The 19768-nt window shown below is 39.2% G+C and overlaps 1 protein-coding gene across 1 annotated transcript; it reads left to right on the forward strand.

The window, feature by feature from the left end:
* Window positions 1–2211: 2211 nt before the first annotated feature.
* Window positions 2212–12161, forward strand: LOC137287863 (mucin-21-like). The gene is made up of 7 exons (XM_067820243.1): window positions 2212–2269; window positions 4476–4805; window positions 4909–5161; window positions 10534–10887; window positions 10957–11249; window positions 11359–11434; window positions 12086–12161. The coding sequence occupies exons 1-7, from the start codon at window positions 2212–2214 to the stop codon at window positions 12159–12161; spliced, it is 1440 nt and encodes a 479-aa protein (XP_067676344.1).
* Window positions 12162–19768: the final 7607 nt, after the last annotated feature.

Raw genomic sequence — 19768 nt, forward strand, 5'->3', positions numbered from 1 at the left:
TATGCTTTTGCGTTACATCGTTGAAAAAGCCTGACGTGAGGGTAACTGTATCGGGCTTGAAAAAAACCTCAAGCAGCACACTAATGGTTGCAAACACATGCGCCAGTCTTTGTTGTTACCCGATGCTTCCCAAACGGAACATTGATTAAGACTTACGCAACAACATTGTCATTTCTCTGTGCATTTCGGAGCATACATTAACTGCAAATCATTAAAATTTACAGTCTGCAAATGTTTATGGATTCCAAGCATTTGTGGTCTCAGCTCATGGAATGTTCGAAGCAGTGTCAACATATGATCGCTTAAATATGAACGTGTTTCTGCATGACTAATAATAGCACATATACATGAGTCATGCAAAGTCTTTGTGTCGTTAAGCCAATCGAAAATAAACATATCTCTGTCTCAATACATCAATGCTCGAGATTCGAACGCGTCAAACAAATGATTTGGTCGGTTGTAAAAAAAGATGGATGCAGCCTGACATATTAGGTAGCTTAATGCAATACATGCACAAGAGGCCTGTACTTCCTTATTGCTCTGAGGACAACTAATTCGTGAAGGCCGAATGCACAGTGTCGCTATGGTCTTACTTTTCTGTTGCATAGCAAGTTTCTTGACAGTGTCTCTCTGCACTGTAAAAGGTATGTTAAGATATACTATCGTAATAGTATATATCTTAAAGTATTCCGAATGTTTCAGCCAACTCAGCAAATTCTCTTTTGTGTCTCTGTATTGTTCAGGTTAACCGATCGTTTCATCATATAGGGTTTGTTTACAAATGCTGTTTTCTTTCTCATGTGGCATGGAGTAAGTAAGTATGGGTTTACGCCGTACTGAGCAATATGCTAGCAACATTCTGACGATGGACATCAGAAATGAGTTTCAGTTATTGTACCCGCTAGGGGAATAGAACCCGGATCTTTGCAGTGACGCGCGAACGTTCCAACCAATGCTCTATACCACCGCCCATACAAGAAATTGAGGGTACTTGCAAAATGAAATAACTTTACTGTTTGCTTGTTTTCTCCTCAACAGGACATGTGTGTCCCGCGGATAGTGATGGTAAGCATTATTTTGAATTTTTCACAGAAGTGATTTAAAACGAAATGCACCAGGCCAGTGGTATCACACTGACATACAGTGACAGGGCTTGGGTTAAGATGACCGTCGTAGATCTAGACACCTACTGCATCAAATTTAAAGTCACATAGGCAATATTTCATTTTATTGTAGACTTATAATAACTGAAAGGGCATTATAAACATCTGTCAACGAAGGACAGTAAGACAACTAGACTAACAGCACCAAGAAAGAAAACTAGAATCTTCTTTCTCTAAAATTGGATTTGAAATCAGGACAATACAGTTTGCAAAAAACTGAGCAATAGATCGCAAACAACTGAAGGTAGATCACCATGCTAGGGTCCACAGGGACTTCCATTGCCATTTACTATACTACCTGCATGTGTCAGTGAGTGAACGAATTTAGTTTTATGCCGCGTTCGACATTTCTTCGGCTATATGGTAGCGGCCTGTAAATAATCGAGCCTGGACCAGACAATCCAGTGCTCAACTGCAAAAGCATTGGTGTGCGTAACTGGGAACCGATGACATGTGTCAACCAAGACAGCGAACCTGACTACTTGATCCCGTTAGTCGCCTCTTACAAGCATAATGGTATTCTGTTGCAAGCATGGGTTGCCGATGACCTATTCTATCGCGGATATTTACCTGCATGGACCCCAGTTTGGTTTACACTGTGCTTTAGCCATTATTTAAAACAATGAATATGTTACGATTAAAAGTTCGGTAGAGAGAAATTGACCATGAAAGTTTTGAGGCTCACGAACCCTCTTAGGAGAATTCTAATTCTACTGTTCTCTAACCCCTTTTTGACCATACAGCCGCGAAAAACCGAAACTTATAATCTGAACCATCAATTATGAAACTTTATCTATTCACAAAATGTATATGAACATTAATGTAATAAAGCAATCACTTTAGGAAAAAAACAATGATTGAATGGTAATTAACATTTATAAAAGGGTATTTGTTTTCTCTTTTGATGCTAAAATAGTTATTCCTGAGGATGGAGAATTCAACACAGACAAGCAGAATATGCTTGACCGTGACACTCTCAACACAAGGAATACAAAACGGAGGATCCTCTCCTTTCAATAGATATTCATGAGTATATATTGTTCGGCTAATGCGACATCGTCGCATGATCATCTCCACAAATCTGGACTGGCAACCAGAATTAGGAGGTATAAGCAGTACAGGCTTTTATTGCACGTAATTTATTGATACCTACTTGGGTGTAACTCATTCTTCTGTATGAGATCACGGATGTAAATTCTAATGCTAGCTTTGTAAACAGAGTATGGAATAAGAAGTGTCCACAGATCTTTTGCTGCCTTAGCAGCAAAATTGTCTATTGTGTTACCAGAGGTTCCTGTGTGATTTAGCGTCCAGTAGAGGACGATGTTTTAAAGGTGACTAGCAAGGTCATTAATTATATCGATTTAAAGTGGGTGCGTGCGTGAGAGATTTGTTGTGGCCTGAAGGCAAGAAAAAGATTCTGAAAATATGATATACTGTTTATATTTTGGATGTTTTGGAATATATGTAAGGGCTGTTTAAATGACGCACACTGCTTTAAACGATTAAGTGGGTATGGTTTTAACTGTTAGCAATGATCCTGAACTAGAAATGAGATTCACACATTGACTTTAAACGAGCTGAGGGAAATGATAAGTCTAAGTGAGAAAGTAAGCATGGCTTTAGGTTGGTTTTAGCAATATTGCAACAATACCACGGAGAGGGACACAAGAAATGTACGTCGCACTTTGTTCCCATGTAAAAAATCAAACCCAGGTATTGAGTCTGACGAGCCGACCCTTTGATCATCAGATTTCCCATCGGTTCCAGAACTGAATTCAGCGTCATTGGATCCTAGCATGGAAATGATGGCAAGTCTATGCCTCTGAAGTCATGCGTGCTTTTAATGTGACCGATAAGATAAGATAAGATAAGATAATGCTTTATTTATTATTATCCCGAAGGAAATTTTCTTTGCATGGTTAACATTGAAAACACATACAATACAACGAAAAATACACATACATAAAACCACCAAAACACCCATACATGTGCCAAATGTCAGTAAAACACCTACCAACAACACCAAATTGTGACATATAAATTATGAATACATGGATATTTAAGAGATAAATAGTGGCACCATTAAAATGTTTGTTGAGGAACGTTAGCACTAAACGTATGTTAATATAACAGCTTGGAACAGTTGATAAGGTATTGTAAAATGATCAACAAACATTAAAATAATTCATTTAAAATGCTGATGCTTGCTGGGATGAAAGAATGTCGAGCACTGTTTGTTCTGTATATCGGGGTGCACAGTCGTCAGCCAGAAGAAAGGCGTTGAAATTCAGGACATCGGACATGAGTGCTCTCATTTAACAGTTTTCGTGCCTGTTGTTCGATTTACTGCTTGTAAATAGTGCCGATATCTAGCATTTTAAGTCCAGAAATTTTACGTGCTGTGTTAACAATTTTGGAAAGTTTGCATCGACTTTGAACGGATAGACCCCTCATATCAGCAATGAATATAGAAAACTAAAATACTTTGAACAAAAGACGTATAAAATAATAACAATATGCTTGTGTCAATATTAAAATAATAACATTTAATTTAAGGTAGCTAATGTCACTCCATTTTGAGCTTTCAGAGCGATAGTCACTCTCCAAGTGTCTTATGAATCCCAGGAGTGTGGCGTCATCTGCACACTTTACAATTAAACATTGTGAAAAAGTATAGATATAGTCATTTGGGATATATAGGATACCTGTTAGCTAGTTTTAACTCAATCTTTGATAATCTAGTGGATTTACTGTCCATCGTCGGCAGGGTTTATATATTATATATATGCAATATGAATGTCAGTCACGATATGGCTGAAATATTGCAGTCTGTGACTTTACATTTTAATTCACTCAACTTAGCTGTAAAGGTATCCTTTTGTTATTACTATAAGCACACGAGACAACACATCAAGTATGTCACGCTTTTGGTAACGAATCTATAAGCTATTGTTCATATTGTGTATTAGCTCACAAAATATACAACCTGTCGTTGCCGATGTAAACATGTTTTCTCTTTTTTAAAGATATATACAAAACATACAGTTATAGCTGTGTGACACATACCAATTGACATTAAGCAATAAGCATTGCATAACATTACTTATAAAATTATAAGCAAGGTATTGTGGACACGTATGTAAGCATGATGTCCTCTGTAAAAGTGTTGAGATACAAACCGCCACTGCGAAAAGTTCATGTTCTCATTTCTCACAATCATGACAACAGAAAATGAGTTTAACAGTGACTCTAAATTCACGTAGAATAGTAACATGGAGATAAGATGATCTAAATGATATTCTGTTTCAGTGGTGCATGTTTGTCAAGCTGAATCCAAACAAGGACCATCCATACATGTGGATGGGTCCACGGCCAAGGACGTCCATGGACAATGTGTGTGTGAACTGCATGCCGTAGGTGGACCTGTTGTTGTCAAGTTGTCAGCTCCGGTGGTCCCAGCTGACCAGTGCGGCTCTCTTGTTTTTTCCACAGAGATTGGCTTTACTGTTCATTGTGGTAATACGGTGCCAACAGTGTCTGGCAGCATTGGGACTGAACAAAATGCTTACCTCACTATTGCAACGGAAACGGATAGCGCAAATACTGATTACTGTGTGAAAGTGGAGAAAGAATCTGGAGGTAAGTTGCAAGTGTCACTTGGTAATAGATCTTTAATATCACAACTCTTATGAGAATTGTACCGATTGTATCTATTTCACTACAGTCTGGTTCCAATTTACAGAGGGACAGCTGAAGGTGGCCTGTACGGAGATCCAGCATGCGGACAAGGCAAACAAAGCAACTAAACCTCCTACTACCACCAGTTCCGTGGTGTACACTACATCCAGCTTTAGAGTGGACATCACGACTTCAAGCCCTAAAGGGCTACATACCAGCCCCGAACTGGACACGACTTCTAGCTCCGGGGAGGACGCTACATCAAGTTCAGGAGCAAGCACAGCTTCTAGTTCAGGAGGAAATGACTTTAAGAGAAGGTGTTTATTGTTCTTATTCTTTATAATTGTAATGCACTGACATTACATCTTACGTAATTTCTTCCGTCTTTGGTGCATGGTTATTTTTACGGATGTGCCAAAGTTCAGATTTGAATACACTAAATTCTTCTGACAATATATTAGAAAAAATATATTTGTATAACCCCCACCTTCTTTATTATATATGTGTGTTCTGTGAAGAGAATTTGCCCATGTGGTCCAGTATAAATGGTGGTACCAGCACCTTCACACGCATACAGTGTAGAGCATGTGATGTAACCTTGAGCATGCTGCAATCGAGGAAATGAGCCCATCATATAATGCACTATTATCATAATTACATGTCAGCCTTTTCGCTGCTTCACTGCTCTCGATCCTTGTTGCGACAAATGCACATAGGTTTAGATATGTTCATATTACATCTCCACTCTTAAGCGATCCCTATCTTATCCTACTGACATGATATCAATAAAGTGAAACTGGTAGTTCTATCTGCCAGTCCCACATTCTGTATTATTGCTTTATTCAACAGTAAACCGTTAAGGGCATCCCATGTGAAAATGTGTGAATTAAAGGACTTTCGTTATATGTCGTTACGTGAATGGAACACGTTATTTTCACACTTGTTGATATCAAGATAGACCGGCAATACTGGAAGTGCAGAACTGACTGATTACTACTAGCAAATGGACGCCCGACTAAAGGGATAAAATTACTGTAACTGTCATGGTATCTAGCCCACTGGAAAGGTGTCTCATCCACGGTACGGTTTTCATTTTAAAACCAACTTGAAATTCACATCCATTTTCATCCTAACCTTACCAGAAACAGCTGAGCAGATTCCAGTACCGTTATGCATGAGTTCAGTGAATGTCTAACGCCTCCTTCAGCAATAACTGCACCGAAATGCAACAATTTCCGAAAGAGTGAGTAATATGTGTGCTTGAAATGCCGCTTTGAATGTTTTTGTTGCTGTGTCTCGTAGCGTAAGAAGATTAAATAGGAGGAAATGCCAGTGTTAAGCTTACGAAACATTTGTCTATTTGGTACAGTCCAAGAGCACGCGTATATTGCTAACTGAAATCAAACATAATCAAGGTGAATAAGGTTTCAAACAACCACCAAAGGTCTCAGTAATGTTTATGGGCGTTGCCGTTAACGTCAACACACATATTCCATTGACTTCTAAACGTCTATGAACATAATTGTTTTAATGTGGAAAGTAGTTCGTGTAATGGCAACGAGTAATTTCTTCTTTTCTAACTTTTTATTCTAGATAACAATCTGTCACATTCTGTCACTCGTAATTAGGTTACCAACGGATCCCATGTATTATGTCATATTACATAGATCTGGAATTATTTTAAACGAAATACAATGACATCCACATCCACCTTTACATGACTAATTAAAGATCTCAATAATCTCTCGTTACCTTTTTAAAAGAGACAGTTTGTTGACATTTCCTGTGAAGAAAATTAAAAATTACATGCATCGGTAATTTAAGGCTTTCATTAAGATTAGGTTGCTTTGCTCTCAAAATGCTTGAAATAAAGCATCCATTTTTTAAAACCTGGATTGATTACTGCTATAAAATATTATTTCTCTCTCGTGCATATATCTGTACGAAGCGTCTTTTTTCCAACAAACATGAATGAATGAATGAATGAGTGAGTGAACTGTGGTTTTACATTTGCACATACAGACAAAACTTGGCAGTGAGCAATAACCACATTTTCCTGAATCGTAAATTTTTATTGGCTGGTTTCTTAGGTGTCATCATTCAACGTAAGACTGAGGGTTCCCGGTGGACCCCACTGTTTGTGTCTTTCTTGACATTGTCCCCCTATATATCGGGTTCCCAAGCTGTAGTAGTTAGGGCTACGCCCGGAGAGAGGAAGGTCGCAGGTTAAAGCCCCACCTGCGTCATACCAAAATATGTTGAAAATTGGTACTTGTTGGTGTCTGCCTGACCCTCGGCATCAATGTGTACATCAAGGACTGGTCGGCTCGGAGTCAGTACCATGTGTCCGCGCAGGGTATTCATGGTTAACTTCCGAGGGCATAATATCTCAAGCTAGCATAATGAAACCACTGTAAAGCCTGGGCTATTACAGGCAACCCCACTTCACTTCACCTAACCTCCTACATGGTTCCAAATATCCCACGAATATGAGACTCGTGCACGTCCGGGGTAGAATAGGCCTTCAGCAAGCTATGCTTAGCAATAAAGGCGACTATGCTTGCGGCAAGAGGCGACTAACGGGTTCAGGTGGTCAGGCCAGCTGAGTTCGTTGACACATGTCATCGGTTCCCAGTTGCGCAGATCGATGCTCATGTTGTTGATCACTGGATTGTCTGGTCCAGCCTCGATTATTTACAGACGGCCTCCATATAGGTGGAATATTGCCGAGTGCGGCGTAAAACTCAACCCACTCACCCATAAATATGATATTTGTTTCGAGAACATCACTTTGGCGCCAGAGAACCGGCGTTGCAGTCTGTTTCACTCACTCACTGATACGTCCTACAAAGGGATATCGATCCATGTATTGACCATTTAGTAGCAATTGTCATTTAGACTGGCTAGAAATACCACAACTATTCGAACAGGGTCAGATCATAATGAGTGGTATCTACGACCTGATATACACCATTAGTACAAAAGGTCTTTGGACCACTGTATATGAAAATCTCATTATGGAGTATGTGTACAAATAATGGAGAATGTGTACATTGACTAGCAAAGTGTTTAATGCTGAAAGGAACGATAATATCAAATTTAAAAAAAAATACAATTGGGTAGTTAACCATTTCAAATTTTATACCATTTGCAATGCTGTAACTAAATATAAAGAACGCTACAGATCAAGCACGAAAGATATATACATGAATTATTATCAATAATACAGCATCGATTAAAGGGTGGTGTGCAACATTGGAACATTCATATGTTTATTGCCAAGCATGTATTAACTGCAAATCAATAATGTTTATAGCTTAGAAATGTTTACGAATTTCAAGTTCATGTGATCTCAGCCCATAGAATAACAGGTAGACTCTGTCAACGTATGAAAACTTACAGAAGCGGGTCTACGTCAAAGTGCGCTATACCTCAGTTGGCCCAGTAGAGTCATTTGTGGGCAATCTGTACAAAGATCAGCCATAAATTTCACAACTCATTTGGTCAAGTGTAAAAGAGGTGAATGAACTAACGGTTTCATGACAGAAAACACAAGAGGGTAGAACATCCTTCTTTGTTTCTGATCAGTACTGGATCGCTGAAAAGGCAGTTTGATATTTACGATGGTTCGAAGTTTATTGTTCACTGGATGGTTACTGCTGCTGTCTCCGTACAGGAGTTATGGTAAGTTAAAATACTTATCTTAAAGTTCAATCTGAACGCGTACTTTCAATGTTCCTGCACTGATATGACTAGCTGGTGCCTGTTAAATCTTTACGCAACATGGGACGCCTTAGTTCGCATGTTCTAAGGTTAGGTGGTTGATTTGTTGCTATTCAAACTATATGGCAGCGGTGAAATATTCGCATTTGGACCAGACAATCCAGTGATAAACAGCATGAGCATCAATCTTCGTTGTGGGATACGATGGCATGTGGTTACCGTAGACTAATTTCTTAACCGGATCTTCACGGGTACAGGTTCCAAAATTATGGATGCATAATATATTTTCTTTTTCATTCTCAACGAAAAAAATGACGTAATTGAAGTTTAAATTGATAACAATGATATAATTATGATGGCAGTTATGATCGATTCATCTGAATTGCTTTTTTTCATCAACCATCACGCACATACTATTTGAACTGCTTAGAACAAAGATGGCACACATATGCTATATTTGATTCGCTTTGAACAACCACGGAAATAGTCCTTTGTACTTTGAGCAATCATAAAAAAAAAATCACTGCATATTTTAAAAAGCATGCTACCAATCCACACTACATTAAAACACTCCGGAAATAATCTCCCATACCTAAAACCAACCATGACACAAATCCTCAGACAATAGCCTTGTGTACGATTCAACAACCGTGGCATCAAGTGACCAAACCTCAGCACATTTGACATCAATCTTCCGTACATTGGAACAAACATTACGCCAATTATTTGTGTATTTGAACCATCCATAAAAATAATCTTCTGCATATTTTTGTATCAACCAAAACAATAGTCTTCCAAATATATGATCAGTCCTGTCTTCAGTATATTTGAACAATATATTCGAACAATCATTACGTCAATGTGGTTACTCTAGCTACTCTTTCCTAAAGAAACATCTTTGATCTAGCAATGTGTTGTCTTCATTATGACATACCACCAGGTCTAATAATCAGTCTCTACAGTTGTATATAACTCTGACAATGGCACAACAAGCAAACAAAACATAGAATGGTGATAAATCCCTCATTGTCTTTTTTCTCTTTCTCCTCAATAGGGCAAGTTTGTCCGGCGGGTACCGAAGGTACGTATTGTACTATATTTTCCCCGAGCTCTTTGATGGAAGCATTAATGTCTCGCTCTCAGAGTCTTCTCGCAGAGCATAGATTCTGGGTTAAGGCAGCTTTGAAAAGCATAATATTTCGCGGTGTACCTTGATCGACTCAGGGCCATTTCCTGGATTATCGAAAATGTGTGCAACGTAAACGATAACACATTTCAGACTAAACTCACATTTCAGACTAAGCTGCAATATGTACTGTTTGATAAGTTTAACTTTCAAATTTTAATTATTGCTGCAGTGCAATCAGTTTCTCAAAATAATACCTCATCCGCTTTTCGATCAGAACGTTGGCGATGATGCGCATAATGTCATTTTGTTTCAGTGGTTCATGTCTGTCAAGCTGAATCCAAACAAGGACCATCCATACATGTAGATGGGTCCACGGCCAAGGACGTCCATGGACAATGTGTGTGTGAACTGCATGCCGTAGGTGGACCTGTTGTTGTCAAGTTGTCAGCTCCGGTGGTCCCAGCTGCCCAGTGCGGCTCTCTTGTTTTTTCCACAGAGATTGGCTTTACTGTTCATTGTGGTAATACGGTGCCAACTGTGTCTGGCAGCATTGGGACTGAACAAAATGCTTACCTCACTATTGCAACGGAAAAGGATAGCGCAAATACTGATTACTGTGTGAAAGTGGAGAAAGAATCTGGAGGTAAGTTGCAAGTGTCACTTGGTAATAGATCTTTAATATCACAACACTTATGAGAATTGTACCGATTGTATCTATTTCACTGCAGTCTGGTTCCAATTTACAGAGGGACAGCTGAAGGTGGCCTGTACGGAGATCCAGCATGCGGACAAGGCAAACAAAGCAACTGAACCTCCCACTACTACTAGTTCAGGAAGCGAAACAACTTCTAGCACAGGATTGGACACTACCTCTACCTCCACAGTGGACAGTACATCCAGCTCAGGAAGGAGCACTACTACTAGCTCTGTAGTGGACACTGCTGCTAGCTCCGGGGTGGACACTACGTCCAGCTTCCGAGTGGACACCACATCTTCAAGCTCTGTGGTGGACACTACTACTAGCTCCGTGGTAGACACTACTACTAGCTCCAGAGTAGACACTACTTCTAGCTCCGGGAAGGACACTACATCCATTTCAGGAGCAGCCACCACTAGTTCAGGAGTAGGAGACACCACGTCCAGTTCAGGAGCAACGACCACTTCTAGTACAGGAGGGAACACAACATCGAGGTCAGGAGACATGACTTCTACCTCTGGAGGAGAGATCACTTCTAGCTCAGCAGATGCCTCGACTTCTAGTTCAGAAGGAAACACGACCTCTAGCACGGGGGTTGACACCACCACAAGCTCAGAAGGGAATACGACTTCTAGTTCAATAGACGTTACAACGTCTAGTTCAGGAGGAAACACCACTTCTATTCCAGCAGTGAACACTACTTCTGTTCCAGCAGTGAACACCACAACTAGTTCCGGAAATGGAACAGATGTTAATTCAACAACAAGCGGAAACTGTTCAGAGGCCAGCGGATCAACGGCAAATTGTACGGGAAGTACGAGTCCACTGACAGGTCCTGCAAGCTCAAATACTTTGGGTAAATATTACATAAATGAATTCTTGTGTCAGCAAACATATTTTACTTTTATAGATATCAACAAATTGCAGATTTCATAATAAACTATACACGGTGATCCACGTTCCAGAAAGCCCAATCGTTCTTGGGACGTTAGGAGGAATCATAGCTCTCCTGGTGATCCTTGGCGCCATTGTTTACTTGAGGTAAGTCGTGACAAAATAATGTCACATTTAATCAAAAGCAAGGTAGTATTTATAATTTAGTATTTGAATTCACTGATTCGATCGGAGCATTCCGAATAAAATAGTTTTAAATACCTTCGATGGTTTGTCTTGACATAATCACGTACTGTCCAACGTTTCAAATGCTTTCCGGAACTTCTGTTCATGTTACAATATGTGCACGTGGTCTCAACGTAACTGTAAACGGTTCATGTATCAAAATTGTATATCATTAAAAAAAAGTAGGGGGTACTCCATTTCGTGAGCATTCCACTAGCTTATACCAATGCATATGAGAAAACGTAAGATGTATCCATTCAGATGAAATATTTCCAAAGGAAAGGAGTAAATCAGATTCTCCCTTAATTTCTCTTCATCAATTCTTTCCCACATTTCTGCCTCATTTGCATTTGATCAATCTTGTAAATCCAATATCCCCTACGTTTGTGAATAGTATATATCCTGCTGAAATTTCAACTTTAACATAGCTGACATAGATAACATTTTTGGGAGATTGATATGGTATTTAGAACCGAGGATATTCTGCACTTGAACATAAAAATATTTCATGCATTTCATTTGCATATTTGCTTTGCAATTATGTTTATACCTCACACATTTTATCTCTTTCAGGGATAAAGCTCGTGCGAGGAAAATAGCAGAGACAGCGAGACAAGATCGTATCAGACACAGCTACGAACGAATGTGAACACTGAAGTTAATTAAAGACAGATGTGTCTTGACACACGTTTCCTTATCAATTTAATAACTATGGGCAGCTATAAAGGTTTGTAGATATGGATTCATCGATTTTATCTGAAATGATATGGCATGGCATATGTTATAACAAGTATATCGTTAAGTGTTCTGTCAAGCACATTTCTCAGACACTGTGATTTACTAGTATACAACTGGTAAATATAACGATGTGATAATAATCATTTTAATTTCGAAGCACTGTTTGAACCTATGAATGTGATGAAATATTATTGTATTTTGGGTTTTGTTCATAGTAGTAATTCACGCATGATTAATGTGATATTTTGTTTCCGTGTTAAGATACGTAGTACTTAATAATACGTACAGAGGAACAGGTGGAAACATCGACTAAGGTGCCGTAAATCAACGTTAGGAGCTGCTTGAGTGTATCAGGCCCAACCTTAATGGGTTCGAATCTTTATTTGCTCTTTTCAACACCATATGTGTACTTACATGCTTCAGCAAAACGTTTTGCTTTAAACTTACACTATACTGTGATAAAACTGGAATATTGTTGACTCCCAAACTGAGGAGCATGATAACTGAATTACCATGTCTTGCACAAAATGGAAGGAGACGTCAAGTAAAGAGAAGTTTTGAAATAGTCTCCGAAGGCTGTTAAGCTTGTTGTACCAACCCCGGCATTGGTAAATGACTGGAACCTTTCAATGGTGCATTTCTGCTAAATATTGGATTTGATATGTGCAAATAAATCTGTATTCTAAAACTGTTTTAATTTATATGTTTAAAATGGTCATATGTATGAGTTGTGGACTTGGTATCAATTCTGTACATATGTTCAACAATGAGTGGAAATGAGATCGTGTGACATTGTTGCGGTGACGAAGATGTGAAACAATGTCTGTCGCACTGTTTAGGTGGATGGGAAAGACCCGTGTGTGAATAACGTCCGATGATAGGGAAATGTCGAAATATATCGTCTGCTGTCGTGACAGGTGCATGATGCATGATGCATTGGCATCAATGTGTGTCAAACACATTTTTGGGAGACGTACACGGCCTTGATGTGAGCTATGGCCAAGGTGTGTGAGACACTTCTGTGGGGTATGCTCTTGGTCCGTCATGTGATTTCATAACCAAGGTCTGTGAGACACCGTTATGGGGGCCTAGATGTGAGTTATGGTCAAGGTATGTCAGACACTTTTATGGGAGACGTACAAGGCCTAGATGTGAGTTATGGTCAATGTGTGTCAAATAGTTTCGTGGGAAATGTAAGAGGCCTTGATGTGAGTCATGCTGAAGGTGTCTCAGACACTGTTGTGTCAGATGTACAAGATCTTGATGTGAGTTATGGTCAGTGTGTGTCAGACTTTGTGTCTTTGATACTCTTCTTGTGTTTACTTTCCTTTGTTGACAAGCTTTTAGTAATATACATATATTTATGATATAGTTAAAAAACTTGTTTTATTCCCGATATGCATGAAATATTGCCGATGTGGCTTATAATCTTACAATTTGCTCACTCACTCACTCTCTAGTGAGTGAGCGAGAGAGGCAGTTCAAATTTAACGTCACATCGGCAATATTGCAGTCATATAGTGACTAGAAATGTTGTAGATACATGATAATTCACACTCTTTAAAATGCATAATGCATGCCTGGCAATAATATCAGCTATCAGCCATCGGGGAAGCTACCATTTAATTCCACCAAAATAGGTATTTAGCTTACAATGTTAAATTAGTATCATGACGAGAACAATGAACTTAATACACTGTATAATGAAAACATCTGGAAGAGTAAAACCTGTCGACAATGGACAGTAAAGACACTAGACTATCACAGATATGAACATAAAACTAGCATGTAAAACTAAAACACGGTAATGAAAGAAGACAATACGACATAAAGCACAGCTATAGATCACCAACAACGGAAGGTAGATCACCATACTATGGACCATGGAGACTTTACATCTTTTGTGGTACCTGCATGGAGCCTAGTTGGATTTACACCATCCCCACAGACGCTGTCGATTGTAAGACAATTTAGCAAAAATTTAAAATAACAAATGTACTATGTTTAAATACTTGGTACGTGAAACTTTTAGTATGAAAGTTCTGGGGCTTACGTACCCTCTCAGGACGACAATCATTTCACGATACTTTAAACCACAGTTGCTACTTCATACGGCCATTAATAAAATAACATTTTTCTAGTCTATATACAAAACATGTTGTTTAAAATTTATCCAACAATTCTACTTCTTTAAAAATAAACAATTATTTAATGATAATTTATGTTATTGGAAAGATCCGTAATTGTTTTGACCAATGTTAAATTAAACAGTTCGTTGCAATGTTGCATTAGATCGACTCTGTCGCCCTCTACCTGCCGAACAGTATATTAAACGAACCCCACAGAGCTGTGCCCCAATATCTAACGCACGTTTGATTGAAACCAGGTCGGCTCACACTGTCAACACCGCGTGCGACAATTTTCGATATAGTGAGCAACGGTCTACATTCCATATATGGCAAGCGTTCTGTTTGGAAGATGTTCACCTCGAAGTTTCAAATATCGGTTTCAGGCAAGTCGGGAGGGACAATAAGTATCTTAATTCATCAATAGGATGTTACGGTGACTGCATATTCCACAATATATATGATATAGTCCAAAATATTGTAAACATATTATACATTGTGCCCTGATTCAAATATAAAGTATATTCTTAGATATGTCTGACTGGGGGCTACACAATTTGTGCTATTGTTTTTTTATACCAACTCGGGACTTCAAAAGTTGACTATCTCGAATATTAACATTTATCACCCATTTTTACTGATGAAAATTGCCATTTTTCATGGACAAAATAAATTTTCAGTCTCACATGATAAATCAGAACACGACCATTAAAAGAAATGTAAGGTCACACAAAAATAAATAAATTTCGGACTGATAACGAAAACGTGAAGCAGCTTGAAAGCGCATTGAGCATGATTATACGTCATTCTAACACATTCGAGATTGAAACAGTTTCAGTGGCAGTGCTCTACGTATATATGTGAAAAGTTGTTTATATTCAGGAACACATCAAAGGGTATGGAATGCCACAGCTGCCCCAAGGATAAGCAGTCGACTGGAAATAATCCAGCTCATGTACATTTTCTGCTGTCCGACCCTAGTGTACTCTCAGCTTTAGCATGGTTGATTTAGCTTTGATATATCCTGGCGTCACAGTCCTTTGTCACGGAACCCAGCTCCTGAGACCGCGTTGCCATTGAACTTGAATAAACCGAAAACAACTGAAAACGTGGTAAAAGTGCACATTTTTATTACTATAAACCTTAAATGGTCGTCAAATTCATATAACTTCCACAGCCCAGTTTCCGCTGACAACATTTCAGAGTAAACACACAAGATTTCGAAGCAACTGTGTTACCTAGAATTAAGAGTATCACAAGATTGAGGGTCTATGCCGAAGACGTGCCAGAGGGAAATAAAACTGACAAGAAACCCGGTTATACAGCATATATGTCTGATACACTAAAACCTTTAACTGGACATGGTCATTCTCAACTACCAAACAAACAAGGTATCCATATCCGCACTCATTTACCAAGGTGCAAGACTTAGTCTGTTCGTTGTTTAGACTCGTGAAGGTTCGGGCTAGAAAATTCCTTCGGCAACCCATGCTTGCCATAAAAGGCAACTCTGCTTGTGGTAACCTGGTTGACACATGTTATCGGTTCCCAATTCCCAGCCGTCCAGACTCGATTATTTACAGACCGACGCCATATAGCTGGAATATTGCGGAGTGCGGCGTAAAACTAAACTCACTGACTGTTCGTTGTTTAACAAGAATATTACTGAATGCCAAAACTAAACTCACTCACTCAAATAATGTATGCATAGACACTGAACATGGACGACAGTCTGACTGAAGGAAGACTGACAGGTAAGGGAGAGCGAAAATGCAACACACCGTTGTATCGATCATGAAGTGACCTAAGTAAATGGTTCGAGTTATCCAAAGTTCGTTAGACGCTAACATGTTTCAGATTGTTGTCCCCGCACGAAGGCTTTCTTGTTCTGCCTAACACGTTACTGAAATGAGCGGAAAAGGTCAATCATGACACGTACAATCACGGAGGCTATCTGTAAACATGATATCTCGTTACTTCTATTTACCCATACTTTCCGAATGATCCTGATGCCATTTATCACACTTGTCCCAGGCAGTAATCTGCAATACACCCAGATATGTGAAGGCAATTAACATTGATTTTGTTTGCAAACGATATCCCCTCGGTAGATGACCATTGGATTTGATTAATATACTAATTAACTGCATTACTGTGCATAAGGTACATTAGTTCACATTAAAATTAAGTTTGTCCCATAAATTTTGTCTCAAGCCGTTGAGAACAAAACATAAAATATATTCAAAATCTAAGCAAAACAATGCGTAGTCCCAGGCTACATTTAGCAAAGAAATATTAAAAGCTCCAAACATCGGTTATCAAACTCAACGACAATGGATGCAAACAGAACAAATTCCTGAAAGTTTTGTCCCATTAACCGACCTACAAACAATCTGACGTCATCATTGTTTCGCCATTGGGGGTACCAATTTTATACAAGATACGTCATAAGGTATTGAGACGTGTGTGTTCAGTTCGTGATGCTGGATTCATAAGGTTGGTAAAATGAGTGAGTTTAGTTTTACGCCGCACTCAGCAATATTCCACCTATATGGCGGCGGTCTGTAAATAATCGAGTCTGGATCAGACAATCCAGTGATCAACAACAGGAGCATCGATCTGCGCAACTGGGAACCGATTACATGTGTCAACCAAGTGAGCGAGCCTGACCACCCGATCCCGTTAGTCGACTATACGACAAGCATAGTCGCCTTTTTATGGCAAGCATGGGTTACTGAAGGCCTATTCTATCCCGTAACCTTTGGTAAATGAGGATTAGCAGAGATAATTCACGTTAATAAGGCTTAGGTCGCCACGCAATACAAACTACACACTGTGCCATTTTAAATATTACTGAAACTCGTTCAAGGATTCGGCCAGCTAGTTGCATCTGAAATACATAATATGGTTTTGGGGCGATGGGGTAGTCTAGTTGTTAAATCCTCCGCTCTTCACGCGAGACCCCGGTTCGATTCCCCAAATTGGTACAAGATGTGAAGCCAATTTCTAGTGCCCCACGCCGTCATATTGTTGAAATATTGCTAAAAGCGGCATATGACTTTACTCACTCAATGTCGTGAACTTTAAGTCCATTGTGAAGAATATAAGCATTCAGTTCCCTCTGTTCGTTCCTTCATTTATTGGTAAAGTTAGTAATCATTCATTGAGCTCGTGGTTGCACTTGCAAGTGTGAACAAACAGTGAGTAGGCAGGGCGTTCCCGATATGGACAAAGGTAGGTAACTCTAGGTCTCTTCACTGAGAAAAGCCACGGGGACGTAGTCCTTCACATAACTTACACCTTTCCCGCTTTATGGTTCTGATACACTCTACTCAGTACTACAAAAACATACATGTATATGGTTTCACGTATTATCATGCTTCATTAACACAGACAATATACAAATAATCACACGTGTTGTCATGGCTCGTCAGGTCACAAACAAATACTCTTACGTGTTATCATGGACTATATGCACAATGTAGAAATTACTCACACGCATGATCATGTTTCGTCGGGTCACACATTATACAAATACTCACACGTATTATCATGTTTCGTCGGGTCACACATTATACAAATACTCACACGTATTATCATGTTTCGTCGGGTCACACATTATACAAATACTCACACGTATTATCATGTTTCGTCAGGTCACACATTATGCAAATACTCACACGTATTATCATGTTTCGTCGGGTCACACATTATACAAATACTCACACGTATTATCATGTTTCGTCGGGTCACACATTATACAAATACTCACACGTATTATCATGTTTCGTCGGGTCACACATTATACAAATACTCACACGTATTATCATGTTTCGTCGGGTCACACATTATACAAATACTCACACGTATTATCATGTTTCGTCGGGTCACACATTATGCAAATACTCACACGTATGATCATGTTTCGTCGGGTCACACATTATACAAATACTCACACGTATTATCATGTTTCGTCGGGTCACACATTATACAAATACTCACACGTATTATCATGTTTCGTCGGGTCACACATTATACAAATACTCACACGTATTATCACGGCTCGGCAGCTCACTCAAATCAGTACTCTCATGTGTAACCATGGCTCAAAACCACAAACTATATACAAATACTCACGTGTATTATCATGGCTCCCATTCTCACACATATTATAGACCCATGGAGGGCACGGGGTAGAGTAGACCTTCTGCAACCCATGCTTACCATAAAAGGCGACCATGCTTGTCGTAAGAGGCGACTAACGGGATCGGGTGGTTAGGCTTGCTGACTTGGTTGACACATGTCATCGGTTCCCATTTGTGCAGATCGATGCTCACTGGATTGTCTGGACCAGACTCGATTATTTACAGACCGCCGCCATATAGCTGGAATATTGCTGAGTGTGGTGTAAAACTAAACTCACTCTCTCACATATTATAATGGCTCTTCAGCACAGTAGATTCTCTTTTTGCCTGCAATTTATTTGCCTGTAAGCGAACTAGGTTTAACAGTCCAGTGTTTGCACATTTATACTCTGTTCGAGAAGTGGACTTCACTCACCACCAAAGTCACTCACTGACCACACTGGACAGTTCAGAGTGAGTGAGTTAAAATGTATCATCACATCGGCAATATTTCAGTCATATCGTGACGAGAACAATTACTTCAGAACCTATAAATATGAATTATTGGTAAACTCTGTCAACGAACGACAGTAAAAGTACTAGAACACAGAAAAACTAGTTTTGAACAATACATTGTACAAATCGGCTATTTATCGCCAACAACAAAAGGTAGATCACGATGCTAGGGTCCATGGGGACTTACATTACTTTTGCTACCTGCGTGGACCCTAGCTGGACTTACACTATCATTTCAGCCACTGGCATTTATGCTGAGAATTTGCCAGACATTAAGATTACAAATATACTACGATTAAAGACCTGGTAGACTTGAATTTAGATCAAATGTTTCGGGACGTACGTACCATCTCCTCCTGTTAGTATCAAGACTTTTGCGTGTAGCTCTTCACAGCGACCGACATTTACATTACATTTACATTAACGCGCGCTGTTGAGAAGCTTCATTGTTCCATTTAACAACTTCCGGCGAACAAACGCAGGTTCGATACCGATTGGTTTCTATTTTTTCGTCGCAATTTCATTTGTTTTCTTCTTATGCACAATACTTACCGTTTAAATAATTTCATTTCAACGTAAAAAGCAACTAGCTCCATAGTATTTTGAGCGGGGGCAACTCTTACCAAGTACGACTTATTTTACTTCCTTTAATCAGAAGTTCAATTTGTTCGTACGAGTTATGGCGTCACATCCGCCATATTCAGTTTAATGGCTGACGACATGCACTGGGTGGGTAAGCCAAGTTCTCATCC

Source organism: Haliotis asinina, chromosome 6 (assembly GCF_037392515.1).
Source record: "Haliotis asinina isolate JCU_RB_2024 chromosome 6, JCU_Hal_asi_v2, whole genome shotgun sequence".
In the NCBI taxonomy this organism is placed as follows: domain Eukaryota; kingdom Metazoa; phylum Mollusca; class Gastropoda; order Lepetellida; family Haliotidae; genus Haliotis; species Haliotis asinina.

What these genes read in the sequence shown, in the direction of transcription:
- LOC137287863 (XM_067820243.1), top strand. Translation starts at nt 2,212, where the DNA reads ATGCGACATCGTCGCATGATCATCTCCACAAATCTGGACTGGCAACCA. An exon ending in CTGGCAACCAGAATTAGGAG is followed by an intron (nt 2,270 to 4,475) that starts GTATAAGCAGTA and finishes ATTCTGTTTCAG; the next exon opens with TGGTGCATGTTTGTCAAGCT. An exon ending in GGAAATGACTTTAAGAGAAG is followed by an intron (nt 5,162 to 10,533) that starts GTGTTTATTGTT and finishes TAGTTCAGGAAG; the next exon opens with CGAAACAACTTCTAGCACAG.